This window comes from Egretta garzetta, unplaced genomic scaffold (assembly GCF_000687185.1).
Source record: "Egretta garzetta isolate BGI_Z169 unplaced genomic scaffold, ASM68718v1 scaffold107, whole genome shotgun sequence".
Taxonomy (NCBI): Eukaryota; Metazoa; Chordata; class Aves; order Pelecaniformes; family Ardeidae; genus Egretta; species Egretta garzetta.
The window spans coordinates 2557769-2578628 of record NW_009260399.1 but is presented as its reverse complement, the minus strand read 5'-3'; the positions used below and the strand labels follow the sequence as shown (position 1 = coordinate 2578628).

Sequence of the window (20860 nt, the reverse complement as noted above, 5' to 3'; positions counted from 1 at the left end):
AGTCAGGCCCAGGAAGTTCTTAACAAACATTAATCTCTGGGTTAGCGTTTGGTTTGATAAATGACTTCACATGCAACAAAGAAGCAAGCGAACAAACCTTTCTGCGAGATCCAAGGAATCTGTGCTATGTTGGTTTATGTCCAGTACAGGCAGCCCACAGAGCAGACAGGAGTGGCAACGGGGTATGGAAACAACAAGACAGATCTTCCAAAAAGTTAAAATAACTTTTTCAGTTTACAGTAATTCCTTCAAACCCATCGTCTGAAAGACAGAACAGTGAAAGTGGGAAAAGGCGCTAAGAAGGAAAAATATGATGTTTGGGGTTTTAAAAGTGAACTAGAGGAAGTCTGGTTGATTGGGAGACTGGAAGGAAAAACCCTAGTGAAAGAAGTTGAGAGGAGAAATGGACGGTAAAGGGAAAAAAATTGATCTGAAGTGAAGGAATTACACCTGAAAATGGACTTATCTACAACTCCCTCCATTACAAATGAACCTATACCCACAAACACCCCCACGCACACACCCCACACCCAACTTTTTGGGAAGTTAAAATCAAATAACTTTAATATAGATGTTATGGGAGGAAGGAGGAAAAAACCAGCAGCAGGCACCACAGAGTCACTGCTCAGAGCTGAATCCTGCTGTCCTTTTCATTCCCTGTGCCTTCCTCTGGGTTTGCTTTGCGAGCAAACACTTTAATTCCAAATACATGTGCTGAGCATTGCTAAAACACAAGCAGGAGACAAGTGCAGCAAGCAGCTGCATAGTTTGAACCCCATAGACGGGGCTACTGCAGCACCCAGCGCATCCTCACTCCACTCAAGCAGTAAATAACGGGGAAGGTTCTTTGCTTTAAGGGAGCAGCTGTAGTTTTATGTCCGTGAAGAAGGTGCTGGTTAAATATCTGTGGTTTAGTTTGCAGCTATATTACCCTGAAGCTTATAAAAAGCTCACAGAAATTAACGGAATCCTTTTTATTAATTTCACTGAATTTCTGATTGTGTTTTAAACAGTTATTCCTGACCTGTTCACTGTCCCACATGAGTAATGTGCTTGTATAGGTGTGGCTGGATGTGCTTGGGCTTTTCTGAAAATGGCCATCATTTTTTTATCCTCTGACACTTTTATACTTGTTACTGCCATGGACTTGACCATCTCTAATAAACACGCAATACCTTTTTTTGTGTCACTAGTGTAGAACTTGCCACTGGTCAGAATAATGTGCATACAGACAAAGTGAATGAGATTCTAGACTTAACTGATATACAAACCAAAGCTCAGAAATCTTGAAGAATGTTACAATACTTTCAAAATAAGACTGATGAAGGTGTACAGGTATATTCTAAGGTAGCTGTAAGGAGTTTAGTTTCCTGATCATAGTGTATGGCAGAGACACCTCTCGTATTTTATCTAGATTCCAGAGATTGCTTAATGTGCTCTAATAATCTTAGCTTCCCCGCAGAGTATGGCTTCTCAAAGTATGCCCTTCCCAAATAAAAACAAGTGTATGAAAGTACTTTCCATCTTTGTGACTATGGCAAATGATGCATTAACTACACGGATGCTGTATTAGTCTGGTCATTTAGCAAAAGCACTATGGCACTTATTCATGCTTAGTGGTCCAGAATGAGGCCTGGGGAAACATATTTGCTCAGACATTATTAAGTGTGCTGTGAATGAAAAGAATATGTTGGGCAGGTCTTTAAGTTAAGAAGGGAATCAGTCATGTTTTCGGTTTAGTCTATGACTTTCTAAACATAATTTTAGAAGTTATAATCAGATGCATTTTTTAATGTCCTATCAGCTAAAACAGGCACCTTTCATCACCATGTTTGTACAGAAAAACCAGGGAGGGAATTGGCATGCAAAACCCCAAACCTCCAGCACAGACTGTTAGGTCTAGGCAGCTGATGAGGACGTATTAGTCACATCTGCATGGTCTGAGGCAGACAGTCATATTAACTGTGCCTGGTCTCGAGTGTTTTACAGGGGCTATCTCCTGTTCAAAGCCATTTAGATAAACTTATGATTGACCATGCCCAACCAATAAGTCTCAGTAGACTGGCTCTGGTTCATTTCTTCTAGCTCAGTGCTCATATATCAACATATATCAACATATAATCCCACGCATGGGATTCAACATCTGGTTGCTAGAGGCATCTCAGCAAAAAGGTCATTACTGATGACCTAAAAATTCCTAATATCCTCACCAGATGGCATCCCCTCAGTAAATCCTACTGCAATTTGTGGACAAAATTTTGAAACTGGTTCTCTTTGGCAGCTCGTATTGTCAAATGTAAATGTTTTTGTAGCTCCCATCTCCTACACACGGTGTCAGGAGACATATTTCATCCAATAAAATCTAGGCCAAATTGATTTGCAGTACAAGAAGCTGCAAGCCAAGATCTGTAAATGTCTAACATTGGATTTCTTCATTTTTTTTTCACATGAGACATTTGGAGTTTGAGCTGACTGAAATCTTCTTTGCTTCACAAGGTTCTGGACTGGGTTGGCAACACTGGATTGGATTTCAGTCTGTTAATTTAATTTTAATCAAAGCCACAGGTACCAGTTAATCTTGGTTAACATAAAAACATCCATTGATTCCCCCACCTCAACTCCTATCCTTGCTGGAAACATAATGTTTGGTCTCCTTTCTGTGAACTAGGAATACCAGCTCTTACTGATGCTGAGCAGGTAAAGATGTTCAGTAAGAGCAATACATCCCGAGCACTAGAACATGTCTGTATATATCTTAATTTTAAAAACAATTTTTCCTCTGAGCCTTTTTATATGCTTAAATATTTCTGTGGAACTTAGTGTAAAAACCATTGTGCATAAAGTTAGTCTCCTGTGTATTTGCAGGATCAGGGCCATAGAGAATAACCCAAATGAGTGCATCATTTTTAATTACACTCTACTATATAAATAAGCCCTCGCTAGTCATTGTTAATTTTAGATGAAGTAAAATATTATTCAAAGTAAAAATCTCAACTACCCTTGCCGCACTGGAGTTGTTTTCCAATTAAGGAAATATTTGAACCATTAAAGTGAATGCTAAGTATGATATGGATATTATAAATGCACAGTATTAGACTCCAAAATACTAGCAGAAAACGAAAGCTCCCTTTCAACTCCAAGGGTGTAAAAGATGTTGTATTATCAGCTTAGAAAATGACTTGATGTTGACTATGAATTTACTTCAAATGTAGCTTAGGTTTGGTTTTTTTTCAGTTGTGGAAATTCAAATAGGTGTTGCAGTTGAAGATAGTATATGTGTTCTTCTGTAAAAATAAAGCCAAGCCCCAATCTTGTGATAAAATTCTTTCTCTCTGTCCCACCACCCCCCCCCAAACATACATGCATGTAATACAGCAACAAAGATTTCCAGCACTGCCTTCCGTACCCAAATCTGTTTCTAATGTGAGGGAGATGCATTATCATTCGACAGAGATACCTCTCCAAGCCATGCTGCTGCATATCCTACTGTATATATGTATTTCGTATATATTCTTTGGACTGAATGTATCTACTACCCTGCATTTCTCTATTGAATTCTTTTCTGTCAGACCTGCAGAAAACCATATCCAGTTGGAAATCCATTCTCCATCTGGGAAGCCCAAGACAGTTAAAAGCAACCTCGCACGATCCTTGGCAACTCAACTCATGTTGCTTCATATTTCCTCGTGTCTTTCTGAGAATCTGCCTTTTTTAACTGATCAAAGTGCTACCATAATTAAAATACTTTATCAGATCCCTCATTACAAAGACTTAAAAAGGGCAGATTTGAAACCTATCAGGTTTAAGTCTTATAAAGTCACAGATTGATACAGGTGGGAAGGAGCTCCTGGACACCACTTAGTTCAACCTCCTGCTCAAAGCAAAGCCATCTTCAAAGATGGATCAGCTTGTCCAACTAAGTTTTGAAAGTATCCAAGGATGGAGATTCCCCAGGGCAATTAAGGTCTATGGATACAAAGAACAAAAGGTTTCAGAGAGAAATAATATCTTTCGTTAGGCCAGCAGGTATAGCTGGAATAAACAGAAAAACTTTCAAATACATAGTCTTCTTCAGAACTATATGGATAAATTGGCATTTCAAGTCAATCCAGCACTGATAATTACATCAAAGTCATCATTAGCAACAGCATCAACTTTAAAACAAACTGTTACCTTGAGATGAAAATTAGCATTTCAAGGATCAAAGCAAGGTGCTGCATCATGCTCAGACCTTGAAAAGCTTGGCATGCCACCAGAAGGAGGGTCATGAAGGGCTTTGGAGACCCATATTTTTGATTGTCACATGATACAGAGGACTAGAATTTCAGTACTGTGGGTCTGCTGTCTCTTGTTCTCCAGCAGTTTCCCTCCAAGGACAGTAAGTCTTCAGTACCCCTCCTGGGCACTTTCTTCTGTCAGTAAAGACCATCCTCTTAGTCGCCATCACATGGAGGGTTGTAGTCCAAAGGGAACCTCTTTGTAAAACTAACTGCATGGTGGTCTATTGCATATGAGATTCCTGTGCACATATAAACAGGGTCTACGTTCACTGCAGCACTCTGAATGGCCTCAAACATTAGCATTCAGCTGCTTATTCCTTAATCTTATCACTTTAATGCACTATTCTGTAGCATTACTATAATACTATAATGAGGCGTGCTGAGAACCTACAGAATTGAGACTGTACTAAGTAGCACAGAGCCCTGCAGTGAGGGAGCAGACTTTCTGAACTCCACTGAAGTCTACTGTCAGACTGTCTTACTAACTTATTTCTCACTGGGAGTGCTAAAATGCTAAACTGTAATTATAGATACCCCTCATATGCTGTGATTTCTAAATTGGGTGTTTACTTTCCTGGAAAGGGAAGTTGCTGGTTTACCAAAGAGGGATTTGGAAAAATTAATCACTCAAAATTAAACCTACCCCAAAGAACATAATATATATCCAAGGCAGTTTAATCAAGAATGAAACAACTAGAAGGTGTTCCTTAACAGAAAGTGAATGCTGGCAAAATGACTCAGGTAGGGAGTCAGACTGGTACAAGGTGGAGACTCTCATTCTGCCCTGAGGGTTCAGTGGCTCTGCAGAGGCAGGGGGATGGCTGGTGTGTAATGTTCTGGCTAGCCAAGGTTGCAGAGGGAGTTGTAATGTGCGATCCCATGCTCAAAGGAACATGATCAGCCCAGAGCATTAGCATGTTTAACATCTTTTGGGGGTGTAGGAAGGATCATAATACTGTCTTTCCCCCATGCTTTATTTTAGCTTTTTGATTTATCTATCAGGCTGCATGTGTAGAGGAGCCAGCTGGATCAGGGCTCCAAGCTGTAAACTCCCGAGGGCTTGCTTTCGTTATGTGTTTCCATGTGCCCAGATAAGAACTTAGTCTCAGCCACTGCCTTTAAAAGTTGGCTTCATCTGATTAAGTGTAGATGTCTGTGGACTTTCAAGCAGTCCTGGGCTATTCTTTCAGTCAACAAGCAGAATCGATTGCTCTTAGGCTATGATTTCTCTCATCCTAAAATAGACACCTACATTTGGTCAGACAGATTTCCCTCTACTGGACAGAAATTGGACTTTAGGATGACACAGAAATAGATGTCTATGTCACAGATGCCTTAAGTTAAAAGAACTGAATCCCCTCAAGTATTTATGTTGTTATACACATATTAACACAAATGATAACCTGGTTTGGGTCATGACTTAACACTCTGTATCAGGAATAGAAGTCAGTGGTATTGTCCCAGTGTAGAAGAATTATAAGACCAAATTCAGGCTGATAGTGTCTACCTGAGCTAAGATACTTAAGAAAGCATGAGAAGAACAACCAAGGTTCTAATAAAATTCAAGGTTAAAGATGCTATCTGCAAAATAAAAAAGGCAAACTGATACACATCTTTCAAAACATATTTTAGGCCACACTTCAGGTAGAAAAAAATGACTTTGATGCTGCTACTGTGGATGAAGCAATACCCCTCCAGTGAAGATCGAACAGAATGGGTTTTTTGCTCCACATTTAATAATTTTGATTCAAAGTATCAGTGTTAAAAATATTCACTAATACCATGTTGTGTCAGAAACATAAAGTCCCTCAGAAGGAATTCGGATGAGAGACCTGAATCTGGAACTTCCAGGTGAGTCCCCTGATCCTGGGGCTCTGCTTATTATTTGACAAACGCTTCTCATTTGATCAGGAGAAGTTAGAAAACATGTCATATTTCTTCCTCTTGGAAAACAATGACAAACTTTTGAGAACTGAATATTTCTGTTAAAACAATGTCTCTTTCCCAGCTAGCTCCAGTTTAAATTTCTTATATCTATTATTGTTATCATTTATTCATAGCCCAACCTCAAAGACTGATGTCACTGACAACTGGCATTCTGTCATGCTGATCCTAGAATCAGACAGATTTATTTAGGTCAAGGTATCATTGCAAAACAAAGGATGTATTCCAGATAATAACTTTTCACAGATCTTGCATGGAGATAGAAATTTCTAATCCATTTAAATGATACTGGTCTGGTTTCAGGCAGGGTCTTTCTGGCACTTGCGACGGTAAATGCTACTTTGATCTTTCCTTTCTTTCCTCTTTCCAATTCCATTCTCATGGATTGATATTTGAAGATTTTTCACCTGCCTTCTCTGCCCAATATCAGTCCCATGGGCAAAAAATACTAGTGGTAATTATTATGAGCCAGTGTATTGCGTACTTTCCTGGAGATTTATTAGTTGAGAAGTGGTTTCCCAAGGAATGCCCCCAAAATAATTTTCTCTTACAGTTTAGGTTTGCAGTCTCTGATGACTGCTTCTAACCCCTACGGAAGTCTGTCGGCCACCCCAGTCTCAGGAGAGGGCAATGGTTTTTGCATTGTTCATTTCCCTGTCTATGCTTTGTACCAGCACCAAACACTGGCTCAGAGCATCCACCACAGCTACCATGATGATGATCAATACAGTAATTGTATATGTTATAATAACTGGAATTAATGTAGTGTAATCCACTGCACTAGACAATACACTCACAGAAAAAAAAGGGCAGATTGTGCCTGAGAGGGTTTATAAGCTTAGGATAAATCAAGAGATTGCAAATGGATGTAGACACGTAGGAAAAATAATGAAAAAAATTTTACCCAGTGTGCTAGGCAGTGGCTTCAGTACATCAGCTGCCTAACTGTTCCCAAGTTATCAAATTCTGTTTTTCATTAACAAATTCAGGTGAGCATAGAAATCATAGAAAAAAAAGGTGAAATATCAGCTACAGACATCATCTATTCTATCCACTGCCAAAGGCAGAAACCCCTATATCTATACCATCCCTACTTATACCCAGGCGTGTATTCTATGTTGCATAATACAACAACCTATCTCGGAGTTGTGCTAAAGTTACTACTGGGCACTTTTTCCTGATACTTAATCTGAATGTTTCTTGCTAGAATTCATCACAGAGCTGAAAAACAGATTCTTCCATTATTCTTGGCAGAAACTTTTTGCAAATCAGAAAATCATTGTCTTGTATCCCCTCAGTCTTCTCCAAGGTGTACAGGCCTCTGAAGTCTCCTCATAGGTTGCATTTTTTAGGACTCCAGTTATTTCTGCAGCTCTTCTGTGAACTCTATCCAATATCTCAACATGTATATTGAAATACAGAGCCTAACAATGCATGTTCTGATCCTTCTTGAAGAGGAAGGGCTCCCTCCTTCATCTTGCAGGCTGTGTTCTGAGTTAAATGCCCCAGTGTAACACTGTATGAAGTTGTGGCTTTCCCTCCTGTCCTGAAGAACTGCCTATTCACATCCTGTACTTACACTGCTGATTATTCCGAAGTGTTAAAGCCTGTCCTGGGCCAAGAACAACACATTACAAAATCCCACTCGGTATGTCTGTTTGTTAGTTATGAGAATGTGTCTTCGATAATTATTCTTCAAGAATTAGTACGTAACCATCATTACATCCACCCTACAAGAGGGTAATCTAGTCCATGTCTCCTTACCTTTCATGTGAGAATATCGTGTGGTTCCAGAAATGAGTCAAGGCATATGTAATTCAGTACTACTACTATTGGCTTGTGATGCCAAGTTATTACAAAAGAAAATCATAGTAGCTTGACATGATTTACCCATGTCCTTATTATTCTATGGGTTCTTACAGATAATTTTATTTTTGTTCTGGAACTTTTTAAAAGCTTGAGCTAGATTTGTCTTACAGTATCTTATCCTCTCCCCACTAGAAGTTCTCAGAAATAATCCCAAATGGCTTTAAGATTGCTTCAGTTGTTTCTTTAACTAACTTGAATGAAATCCATCAGGGCCAACAGTTATGAAAATATTTGACCTGTCAAAGAGCAGTGTCACTTGTTCTTTTCCTGTTCTGTGCTGATGTTTTATTTCTCTCTCAGTGATATTGAACATTCTAACTGTTTGACCTTTTTAGTGAAGGAAGATGTGGAAAAGTATTAAATAGCTATGTCTTTCAGTGCCATCTGTCAACGATGTTGCAATTCACATTTGCAAAAGAAAAATTAAAAATGAGCACAACTTAGAATTATAGAATGGTTTGGGTTGGAAGGGACCCTAAAGATCATTTAGTTCCAACCCCCCTGCCATGGGCAGGGCCACCTGTCTTCATATGAAGGCAGCCTGTCTTCAGCTCCAGCCCTCTGATCATCTTCATGGCCCTCCTCTGGACTCACTCCAACAGGTCCACGTCCTTCTTATATTGAGGGCCCCAGAGCTGGGCACAGTAGTCCAGGTGAGGTCTCATAAGAGTGGAGTAGAGGGGCAGAATCACCTTCTTTTGATGCAGCCCAGGATACAGTTGGCTTTCTGGGCTGCAAGTACACATTGCTCCGTCATGTTGAGCTTCTCATCAACCAACACCCCCAAGTCCTTCTCCTCAGGGCTGCTCCAAATCCATTCTCTGCCCAGCCTGTATTTGTGCTTGGGAATGCCCCAACCCATGCAGGACTTTGCACTTGGCCTTGTTAAACTTCATGAGGTTTGCACAGGCCCACCCCTCAAGCCTGTCAAGGTCTTTCTGGATGGCACCCCTTCCCACACAGCTTGGTGTCATTGGCAAAATTGCTGAGGGTGCGCTCAATCCCACTGTCCATGTCACCGACAAAGATGTTAAAGAGCGTTGGTCCCAATACGGACCCCTGAGGAACACCGTTCGTCACTGGTCTCCACTTGGACATCAAGCCGTTGACTGCAACATTTTGAGTGTGACCGTATAGCCAATTCCTTATCCACTGAGTGGTCCATCTGTCAAATCCATGTCTCTCTAGAGCCTCTAACTCCTCTTGTTTATTCCCCATGCTACATGCATTTGTATAGAGGCATTTAAGTTGGGCCCCTGATGAAGCTGACTTACTGGCTGGGGTTGCTGGAATTCCTTTGTGCTGCTCTTCAGGTGCTCTCCTGCTGACCTGTGATCCTTCTCCAGGCTCTGGGCATCTACTGCTGGCACTAGCATCAAACTTTAATGAAGAAACTTTAATGAAGATGCATCTTATAGACCATTAGTATTTCAACAAAGAAAATGAAGAGAGTTAGATGCCAAGTGCCTTATATATACAGTAGCTTGCAGCCTGAATGCAATAAGATTATGTGAGCAGAACTTTGACCCAATTATTCAGTTGTAATAATAGAAATTACAGTAGTGATTTCTAAAATTTAAGCATGCTGCACATCCTTTATTCAGAAATTGCTCATATAGCTTTCTTCTGAGTCAGTGAAAATGCTTGTATGGGCTACTGATCAAGAGAAATCATTAAAGCATGTTTTAAATGTCTAATTTATTCACTCTCTACCTTTTAAAAAAATAATGTTAATTTGTGAATTTGCATTCATTAATACCTAAAAAATTAACTAAAAATGCATGCAAAAGACTGTACTTCTCACACAGCTGGTAGTTCTGTCTATAAAGGTTATTTCTTTAGCACGTTGTTGATATTACTTTTTTGGGAGTATTACAGTTAAAATGTATTCATTCAACAATAATGAAGAAATGCACAGTTATTGGTTAAATACCTCAACAAAATTAAAATGTGTCATTTCCCTTATTTACGTTTTTTTCCATACAGCTGCTCCAAAAAAGAGTGAAAAGACAGAGTTCTATTGGGAAGCAACTGATTTCATTTTACAAGCAGAATACAAGTGCAGGCATTTGCGTGTGAATTTGAAGAGGCACAAATTTGAAGACAGACACATGTAAGTGGGTTTTACCAATCTAGAAATCTGTTGCATGAGATTATTTCTCCAGAGTAACATGGAAATCTCCCTGCAAAGGCTGTCTTGCTTTTGAATATGTCTCCATTATATTTAAACAATTAAAAAAATCCACACAATAAAGAACTGGAAGAGAAAAAAAGTCACTTTTCTTTTTGGTATAGTAACTGACATAGCTGAAAAAGGTATCTTACAGATGAAATAACACTTTTTTTTTGTCTTTATCTTCTATTTTTCATTTTCATTATGTTTTACATAAGGTCTCTGACATTAAAAAAAAATGAGCTTTGCCTCCAGTCTATATAAGCAGTACTATCTAGATTCATCTTCCAAGGTACATATTTAGCTTCATGGGGGTCCTAAGAAAATAAAGAAAACTCTTATTAGCCTATGGTATTATGTATTCCAGGAGCCTCCTGTGCAGTTTTCTTTGTGCCTAGCAGCTCCCACGGAGTCAATTTAAATATTGAGCCTGTTCAGTCTATGAGGCATGTGTGTAATTTCTATTAATGCTAATGTGAGCTATTCATGCATCAGGGAAACACATCTTCATGTTTTTAACTTTCCATTTGCTTTCACTCACCAGGAAGAGTTTGGAAGTATTCTGCCTGTGTGGAGAACTTAACCCTGACTGAGGATGTATGTTTTTCTTTAGAAATGCTTTTTTAAGACTTTTCTTCCCCCATGGGGCAGTTGTGTCAGGCTGCCCCCTTGTCTTCTTCCCTCTTTTACCATGATTACTTGTAACTGGGTTAGGCTGCATCCTAACTGGATTATGTTGTAGCTTAACCCAGACTGCTTCACCAACTCGTTGAGAAAGTGAATGAATGGGAAAAAAAAGCCAAACCAACTATGGAGCCTTCCTGAAAGGATTTATTTGTGGAAGAAGGAAAAAAAGGTCTCAGGGCCAGAGATCAGAGCTGTAGCCCTCCCTGCCTCCCAGCTGGTGTACTCTCCACTGGACCAATGTCAGATGACTTCTTGCCTGTTCACCCTCTGAGCATAGATGCTTGCTTCCTAATGGCTCAGCTTCAGGAGATGCAGTGTTGGAGTTCTCCAGACGTGTGCTCAGGGTGGGCTCAGCCCCCTCAGACCTTCTCTCCCGTTTTGTGGATAAGTGCCACAACTCTAATATGCGAAACCTGGGCGGCACAGTCACAGCCTGCCCATTCGCAAAAGATGGCAACAGAGACATTTATAAAAAGGTGAATTGTGGAGTGCGTGTGCAAAGAAGTTAGGCCTTGGTTCATTGCTTTCACTCACCAGGAAGAGTTTGGAAGTATTCTGCCTGTGTGGAGAACTTAACCCTGACTGAGGATGTATGTTTTTCTTTAGAAATGCTTTTTTAAGACTTTTCTTCCCCCATGGGGCAGTTGTGTCAGGCTGCCCCCTTGTCTTCTTCCCTCTTTTACCATGATTACTTGTAACTGGGTTAGGCTGCATCCTAACTGGATTATGTTGTAGCTTAACCCAGACTGCTTCACCAACTCGTTGAGAAAGTGAATGAATGGGAAAAAAAAGCCAAACCAACTATGGAGCCTTCCTGAAAGGATTTATTTGTGGAAGAAGGAAAAAAAGGTCTCAGGGCCAGAGATCAGAGCTGTAGCCCTCCCTGCCTCCCAGCTGGTGTACTCTCCACTGGACCAATGTCAGATGACTTCTTGCCTGTTCACCCTCTGAGCATAGATGCTTGCTTCCTAATGGCTCAGCTTCAGGAGATGCAGTGTTGGAGTTCTCCAGACGTGTGCTCAGGGTGGGCTCAGCCCCCTCAGACCTTCTCTCCCGTTTTGTGGATAAGTGCCACAACTCTAATATGCGAAACCTGGGCGGCACAGTCACAGCCTGCCCATTCGCAAAAGATGGCAACAGAGACATTTATAAAAAGGTGAATTGTGGAGTGCGTGTGCAAAGAAGTTAGGCCTTGGTTCAGCTTTCTGTTTTCCTATGGCTATCCATGTCCTGCTGTGGGAAAGCCTCTGCTGCCATTAGCTTCCAGCCATTTGGACCCTGTCTGAAAACACAAGCTGTTCATAAAAACATATTCTGAAATGACACCAGGTAAAAACAAAGTTACATTTCCTGAAGGTATAGCATCAGATTCAGGAACGCACCTAAAGACCTGCCGGCATCTATCTTTCTCTTCTTTGACATCTGTGAAAATCAAAGTCTGAGTCCAGAGCATTGAATTAGCATTAGAAATCCCTGGGGAAATCACAGTTCATTAATTTAATGTTTAACTATTCAGTGGAGTGAGGTGTTCCCTGTAAAGCAGGTTTGATTTAAACATTTCTGAGGATCAAGAGCGTACCTCAGCAACAGTTAGGTCCAATGGTTTTAATGCATCTTTTTTGTCTGATCTGATTCGTCTAACCTTAGCTTCCAGCCAGTGCATCTTATTATGTCTCAGTCTGCTGTACTGAAGGACACTCTACTATGAGATTTCTGTTCTCATGTTCGTGCTTACAAACCTACATGAAGTCACCCCCTTAATCTTCTCTGCATAAATCTAAGCCAGCAGAGCTCTTTGATTGTATCAGCATAAAGAATGATTTTCAATCTTTTCATCCTTCCCATGTGCCTTCTCTGTACTGTCTGCTGTTTGACAAAACCCTTCTTCAAAGAACTTTCTTGTTTTCACATCCATGGTGTCCCACTGTGGTGGTTTCACCCTGGCTAGATGCCAGGGGCTCACCAAAGCTGCTCTATCACTCCCCTCTAACTGGACAGAGGAGAGAAAAGTAAATCAAAAGACTCGTGGGTCTAGATAAGGACAGGGAGAGATCATTCTATCAATTACCATCAAGGGCAAAACAGACTCAACTTGCAAATAATTAATTTATTATCAATCAAAATCAGAGAAGGAGAGGAGAAAACCTGCTAGATCTTAAAAACCTTCCCCCCACCCCTCCCTTCTTTCTGGGCTCAACTTCATTCCCAGTTTCTCTACCTACTCCCCCTAGCGGTGCAGGGGGGTGGGAATGGGGGTTGGGGTCAGTTCATCACATGTTGTCTCTGCCGATTCTTCATCCTAGGGAGAGCACTCTTCCTCTGCTCATGCGTGGGGTCCCTCTCACAGGAGACAGTCCTCCACGAACTTCTCCAACGTGAGTCCTTCCCACGGGCTACAGTTCTTCACGAACTGCTCCAGTGTGGGTCCATAATTTCCACGGGGTGCAGTCCCTCAGGAGCAGAGGGCTCCAGCGCTGGGTCCCCTGTGGGGTCACCAGTTCTGCTGGCAAACCTGCTTTGGCGTGGGCTCCTCCCCCCACAGGTCCGCAATGGCTTGCCAGGATCCTGAACCACGGGCTGCAGGGGAATCTCTGCTCCGGTGCCTGGAGCACCTCCTCCCCTTCCTTCTTCACTGACCTTGGTGTCTGCAGGGCTGTTTTCTCTTGCATCCTCTCACTTCTCTTCTCTCTCCTGCTACTGAGATGCAGCCGGTTTTTTTCCTTCTTAAATATGTTATCACAGAGGCACTTCCACTGTTGCTGATTGGCTTGGCCTTGGCCAGCGGCGGACACAGGGAAAACTAGCAGCTTCTCACAGAAGCCACCCCTGTACCCCCGCCACTACCAAGACCTTGCCACAGAAACCCAATACACCCACTAATGCACTTATCAGTGTAAAATTCACACTCAGTTGTTAACACTTTGGGTCCTTGCCAATGAGAAGAAATATTTGGAAACAACATAGAACAGCAATAGCATGAGCTCATCTTCGTGTCTCTACCTGCCATGATCCCCAAGTCCTCTTCAGCCAAGGTGACCAAGGCCAGCATTCCACTTTCTGGGGTCTTAGTGCCAGACCTGCTGTGGGGCATGTCATCATCATGGCTTACAACTCTCCCACTTTTATATTGTCTGCCAATCCTTTCAGTAGGTTGTTAGTAAAAATGCTAAATAGTATCATGCTCATTGACCGATTATATCTGGAGATCCATGCATTCAGTTTTCAAAAGTACCCAATAAACGTGCACTTTGTTTATTTTGAAATATTTTAATTTCTAATAAAAATGTGGTCTGAAATTGTAGAAGGCTTGGTGCTTGCATGAGCGCTATTACTTTTTCAACCAAATTTATGACCTCATTGAGAGAATATATCAAGTTAACTAGCATGACCTATTGTCAATGGATCCTTGGCAATGAGAAATAATCTTATTACCCATCCCTGCTTTGGCCATTCTTTAGAGCTCAAAGGCCCAGTAGGCGCACCAGATTACCCACTTTACCTTTTTCAGATTTTCTTACAGCATTGGCTTCCTTTCAATTTTCTGAAACTCGCTTACTGTTCCAAGTTTTATTGAAAATCAGTGTTAAGGATCCAGAGAGCTACTCAAACAGCATTTTAAAACTCTCTGATGCAAGCTGTCCAGACCTGCTGATCTAAAAATATCTAACTTCAATAGCTGTTTTTTAACATTTCTTTGAGTCACTGTCAGAATAGAAAATATGCCGTCATTGTTATCAACATTGCTAGAAGATGCGCTGCCATCACAGCATATTGACTGTTCTTCAAAGCTCAAAAGAGAAACATATAAAGAAGCTTGTCTTTTCTGCTATATTGCAGACAATTCCATAGATATAATCTACTATTTCAAAAAAACCCCACTTCTTTACATACTCATTTGTTCCGAATTTACTTTCAGAATCTCCTTTTTATCCTTCACTTTGCTGACCATGTAGTTTTTCTTGTGCATTGACCAGTTCCTAAAGTTTTATGTCCTAATTCATATTCTTTAATATCCGTTTCTTCTTTCTTTCCTTTATGATGCATGTAATACATTAATTAATATTGTTACTATTACCATTATCTTGTTCTACTGCCCAAGTCTGACTTTTTAGCTGGAGTGATTTCATTTTCAGCTGCAGGGTTCTGATCTTTTTAACTTTATTTTTATTCATGCTTTTCTGCTTGGATTTTTTACCTCCAATTGATATGGTCAAAGCTGTCCTCAGCTCTGTGACGCTGTGAAACTGCTCATACAAAGCACAGAGCTCACAGATGCAGAGCACACATCAAATCATGATCAGTTGAAGCTGTATCTACGTAGAGCAATACGGCATCACAGAGTTATCTGAGCTTACTCTGAACAGGCCAGCAGTATAAGACTGATAGGGTGGTGATTTTGAGCAGCATCCCCTATGTTCGTATTTTAATATTGAATGTTATCTTTTTTTAGGCAATAGCTATGTTCTGAACAGCAACATATTCTAGCAAGGTGCAAAAAAGCTGGCTGATGTGCAATTGCTTTGCCAAGAGGCAAATACTGATGAGTGAGGGTGTAACACTGAAGCTACCTTTATTCTGGCATCATTTACCAGCTGCACAGGCTCAAGAGCAAGATCAGGCACACAGCTTATGAGTGCACAGCCATCATCTCATTTATTGTTTATATACATTGTAATGGGCTGAACTAGCTGTTATTAGCCTGACGATTAACATGCTCACGCCACACCACTGGGCACCCAGTGAGTCTGTGCTGACCAGCCACTCATCAATATACTGCTCTTTGAGAAGGGAGGATCCTTGATCCTGCTGTGTTGCTATTTTCCTCCTCTTCTCTTTTTTTTTTTCTATTAGCATTTTTATAATTTGTCATGTAAGTACTCTTTTTTTTTCCTGAATATTGGATGATTTCTCTTCTTTGCTTTGAACTATTACTAATGAGTATCAACTCCACAGTCTCACCTCCTTTTGTTTTGACTCCCTCATTTTGCAGGGTTCATTAACCTACGTGCTTTCTTGCTCATAGAGTAAGGTGAGAACTCATCATTAACTTCTTCCAGCAAAGCTGGGCTCTGGATCAGAAGGCAGCCTGCTCCTCTGTGCCTATGAGAGCTGAGGCAATCTTCCTCAGTGCACAGAGAAACCAGTGTGCTCCCACACTTTCCCACCTGAGGAACTCAGTGAGGCTCTGGGAACTCTGCTTCAATGGAAAAAATGATACCCTCCATCTGCTGATCAGCAGTGCCTGACGTTGGTGAGAGACAGGAGATCACAGCTTCATTGAGTTATGAACTCCATGACAAGCAAAATATCGTGACTCAGTGCAGTGGCATCTCCCTGGAAAGAGGAGCTGGGAGTTGAGTCTATGAAAGCGCTGTCCTCCCACCTCCACACCCACTCACACACCGAGCGCTGCATGCAGCTGCGTTAGCGCAGCCCAACCACACTGAGAAGTAAGTTGTACCAGCCCGATGGACCACGGAGATAACGTGATCATCCTGTCTCCGTGCCCTAAGCCAAACTCCACAGTACAATGTTCACAACTCCCAGAGCTTTTGAACTGTGTGATCAACTCCTCTCTAGCTGTCAATAAAGCATCTAATACAGAATTCCCTTGTGACAGAGGCAACATTTTTGAATTAAGGATTATCTTCTATAGAATTTAGACGTCTGAGGATATTTGGCAGAATGAGACTGTCAGCACATATCACTCAGATTGAAGTTTCCCATGATAACAGACCTTTTAGCTTGCACTTTATAAGTAAATATATATAAAGCCCATCAGCTTGTCCTCAAGTCTTTGGTCTATGGCATTATGTCCTACATGTTAGGATATTGGCTTGTAAAGATTTGTGAAATGTTTGCTTCCGAGCTGGCAGTGATTCAAATAGACAATATCATTTTTGACATAGAATAACACTTTCCTTCCCTCTTAGTCCACTCATCTTTTCCTGAACAGGTAATAGAGGAGACTTTATAAAAGGAGACTTTAGCATTCCAGTCATGCAGATCTTCTCATCAGGCTTCATTCTTCCCCTCAAGGCTGAATTTATGCTCATAAATACATTCCAATTGCTGTTATTACATAGGTCACTAGCATTGGTGTATAGGAAATTAGCACATTTCTCTCCTCTTATCCCTGGGTGCCTTGATTGATTTTGTTCTTGACATCTTGATTTTATGCTAAGTTAATGCTTATTTATCCCCTCCTCTTTTATTAATTGAATACATTCCTAATTATCCTCCCTGTCTGCCCTCTTAAGCAGTGAGCCACAGGTTACCCAAAAAGTTCACTTGCCTCTAAAGAAAGACAAGTCTTCCACAAAATCTCTCTTCAACAAAAATCCTCTATTTAACTCACTTTTTTCCCTCAGAGGTTCAATTCCACAGCCTTACACACTGCTTCTTGCAGAGAGCTGCAAAAGCACGGACAGAAAGGGCACCCTCCTTGCTGAGCAAGTGCTGCGCCCCAGCACAAACACCACTCAATTACACCGTGCTTCTCACATTCCTGTTTGCTTCTGCTGCCTTTGGTACCCACCCTCTTCTGATCCCTCAACATGTGTTTGTGCAGAATCATGTCAAATACACATCACTGGACTTGTACACTTTATACATGCCCAACATCTACGAATACATGTTTGTGTCAATGCACTTCTTATTTTAAAAAGTGAAATGGTTTGGAATTCCTGCTTTGGATTAACCCAATAATTAAAAAAGAAACCCACCTCAACAACAAGAGGGAGGAAAAAGAAGAAGAAGAAGAAAAAAAACAGACCAAAGGGATTTCATTGATATTTATAGAGGTGCATGTTAAGTTTCCTTGGAAACCACCACTGCTCCTTTTCAATTCAATCTTCATTAAATACCTTTATCTTTCTGAAAAGATAAGAAAATTGCTCCTATCAACATTATGGGATTTTATTTTTCTCAATTTCTTGTCCAAAATTCCTAAAGTTGGATGGAGAAAGACTCCATAAAGATGCTGAAGGAGCTGCCTGTCAGTCTTTTCTTTTTAATATTTTTACATTCCAGGTGCAATGAATGAAGAATTTCTATTTCTAAATACAAAAACTGAGTGAGGAAGCCTTTGCTTATTAAAAAAACCCCAACAAACCAACCAAAACCCAAAGCAACAGAAAAATGCCAAGGAACTTTAAAATGCTGATAAGAGTGAATGTGGAATATCTAAATCAAAGATGCTACTTTATAACTGGTGAACCTACTGGATTCTTATCTTGTTCATAAAACAGGTGCTCCAGAGTTGCTGGGAGGTTTCTGTAGCCTTACAGTTGAGTTATTCTAATGGGTCAACACAGAAGGAGTAAAGTCATAGTACACATTTATTTTATATATAGGTATTTGGGGAGGTGCCATTTCTGCATTCCCCCATTAGAACCACCAGTAGTTATTTGTTAGGCAGGTGAAAGTAGAGGTGAGAAGTTTTTGCTCCAGATGACATCAGATATTCAGGCAAGTAGTTTTGACTTGGCTGGGAAAAGCTTGCTAAATTTTCATAGAAAATTATTTACTCACCTGGGACCAGCATCTTCTGTTTGGTACGCACAGTGAGCGAAGAAAGTCTGAGCCCAGGCGTGTTGATGTTACTAGCTGTACACCACAAAAGAGTGGTGGCTGGTTGTGGTGGAGACAGGGATTTAGACAGAGATTTCCCTGCGTAGTGGCTGCAGAGTATACGTGAGCTAACCTTCTAGAGAGAGGTTAAGTAGCTGATCCTAAGAGCAATCCTCTTTACGTGAAGACTGCCATCAGTCACTGCTATGGTGTACACAGGGATGCTGACTGCAAAATCGCCCTTCTAATAACCCTGCTAATACCTTTGACTTCTTGGCATGGTGGAAGGAAATGGAAGAGCTCTGTGTTAACAGTTCTAACGGTTCAGAAGCTCCATCTTTTGGCATCTGTACCCCTGTTTGGGACACCCAAAAGCATTCGCTTAGAAAGCAGCTCCTGGCACAAGAAAAACTGGGAGATGTGAGAGGCCTGGCATTCTGCTAGAAGAAGAATGATCCTTCATCCCTTCTTCATTTAAGAAGCCTTTTTACTTTTTTAGGAGACAGTCATAGGAGATGAAACATATGCCATATGTATGTGTAGTGCCGTTTCAGAGATTGAGTAGGAGCAGGCTGATTAAATCCTATCAAGCACAGAGTTGTCATCAGCATTGTGTCTTGAGATGATGAACTTGACACTGAAGTAGCATCCATCACTCCTCTGTTGGATTCTTAGGCTTCTTAGGGGTTGTTACCCAAATTAACAATATTCAACCCACCAAACCTCTACAGTAGCCACATGACACGAATATCAAATCCTGCCCTGTTCTAGGCCTTAGCCATCAAGTGTCAAAATTATAAGAAGACTGTTCTGCTGTTTAGGCTTTACCACTCTGAACCATTTTCTAGAGTACAACACTGCTATTGTTTCTTTAAAAGCATGGACAAAATGAATGATAAATCCTGTCTTTCAGAAATCCGCAGAAAGCAAAACATCCTCTCCTCCTTCATCTTTTCTTAGATGTGAACATCACCAGGAGTCTGGAGGACAAAATTTACTGCTATTGTCTGCTTGATATAATGAAAAATCTCAACTCTCACCTGCGTGGAGGATGACATAACATTTAGGTTAAAGTTCCAGATACTGACTAAATGAAATCTTTTGTGTTGTCCTCTTTTGAAAGCACTAACTCTGCTTCTTTGTTTTGCTTTTTAAACACTTTAAAAAAAAAAAACATTCACCTGGACTCTGTTTAAACTGTCATGCTGCAAGCACCTTTAATCATGAATGAAACTTGTATTTTCATGAGTTCTCAGTTTCAGGCATCCTATGGGTGACAAGTGTATTCTGAATCATATCAACGGTATACAGCAGAAATTTGTCATATGCACTATTTCTGACCGTGAGTAACAGCCATCCGTGTCAGCTAACGGATATGATGAAATGCACTTGCTTTGCATTGCTGTTTTTACTCCAAACTTCAAGTGAAGCTGTCACCAGCTTTCCTGGGTGCCATTTTTAGCACGTTACAGGGTTTTACTTAACAACCACTTTCCATTTCTATGTTTATATCTGAAGCTGGCCAACATATTTCACTCCTGGCCTTCCCTTGAATTTTCAGTGCCTCTTGGTCCTTCTCATGTATAGAATTCTACTAGTATTTTTTTCTGTAAACATTCCTCAGGGTAGTAATGTTTTAATCCCCATAGCAAACAACCGTTCTCCACTGACAGCTTCAATTTCCAGAAACATTGAGGCTACATTTCTTTTCAGCTAGGTGATGAGATCATCCCTAAAAGGAATAATGCATTAGCCCATTCAAAGTGTGCCTTGCTTCCAGAGCTATTTCCCAGTCTGCATTAAGGAGGTCATCTAGGGGAATTACGCACTTTCTGTGTATGTTTCTCTGGGGAGCTGGAACAACGAGGACAGTCTGTCTGTAAAAACACGTTTTTCTGATGCTGCGCAACAGAAGTCATACTGGTGAGCCGCTGAAATCAAAGCCGATCCCTGCAGCCTGGCAGTTGACCACAGGCTATTGCGTACCTTTGGACCCAGGATGTTTATCCAGTCTTCGATTAGACCAATATATTTTTTTTCCTTCCAGGTGGTAACTTGCAAAGTTTAGTAGTACACCAAGTCTGAGAATCTGAAGTAGCACATCAAGTACAAGAGCTTTAAACTAGATTTGAAGGGGGAAAGGGATAAACCCAGGCTCACTAGAGATTAGACTGGGGGTGGCACGCCAGTGTTAGAAGGACTGAGTGCTGGTGAGGTCCTCTTGTCTACCATCGGATGATCGGTGATGATAGGGTTGAGTGTTTATGGGCAAGAATCAGGGGGAAGGCCAACAAGGCAGATATCTTGGTGGGAGTATGTAATAGACCACTCAACT

General features: G+C 40.9%; 1 protein-coding gene across 1 annotated transcript in view; it reads right to left on the bottom strand.

Moving 5' to 3' along the window:
- The window catches only part of ADRA2C (adrenoceptor alpha 2C), a 32447-nt gene extending 18403 nt beyond the window's left edge, over positions 1 to 14044 (bottom strand). Inside the window, exons 1-2 of the mRNA XM_009643230.2 lie at positions 13954 to 14044; positions 9053 to 9202 (exon numbers count right to left, since the gene is read on the bottom strand). Coding sequence (XP_009641525.2) covers positions 9053 to 9202; positions 13954 to 14044 — 241 coding nt within the window. The remainder of the gene's footprint in view (positions 1 to 9052; positions 9203 to 13953) is intronic.
- Between the last annotated feature and the right edge of the window lie 6816 nt (positions 14045 to 20860).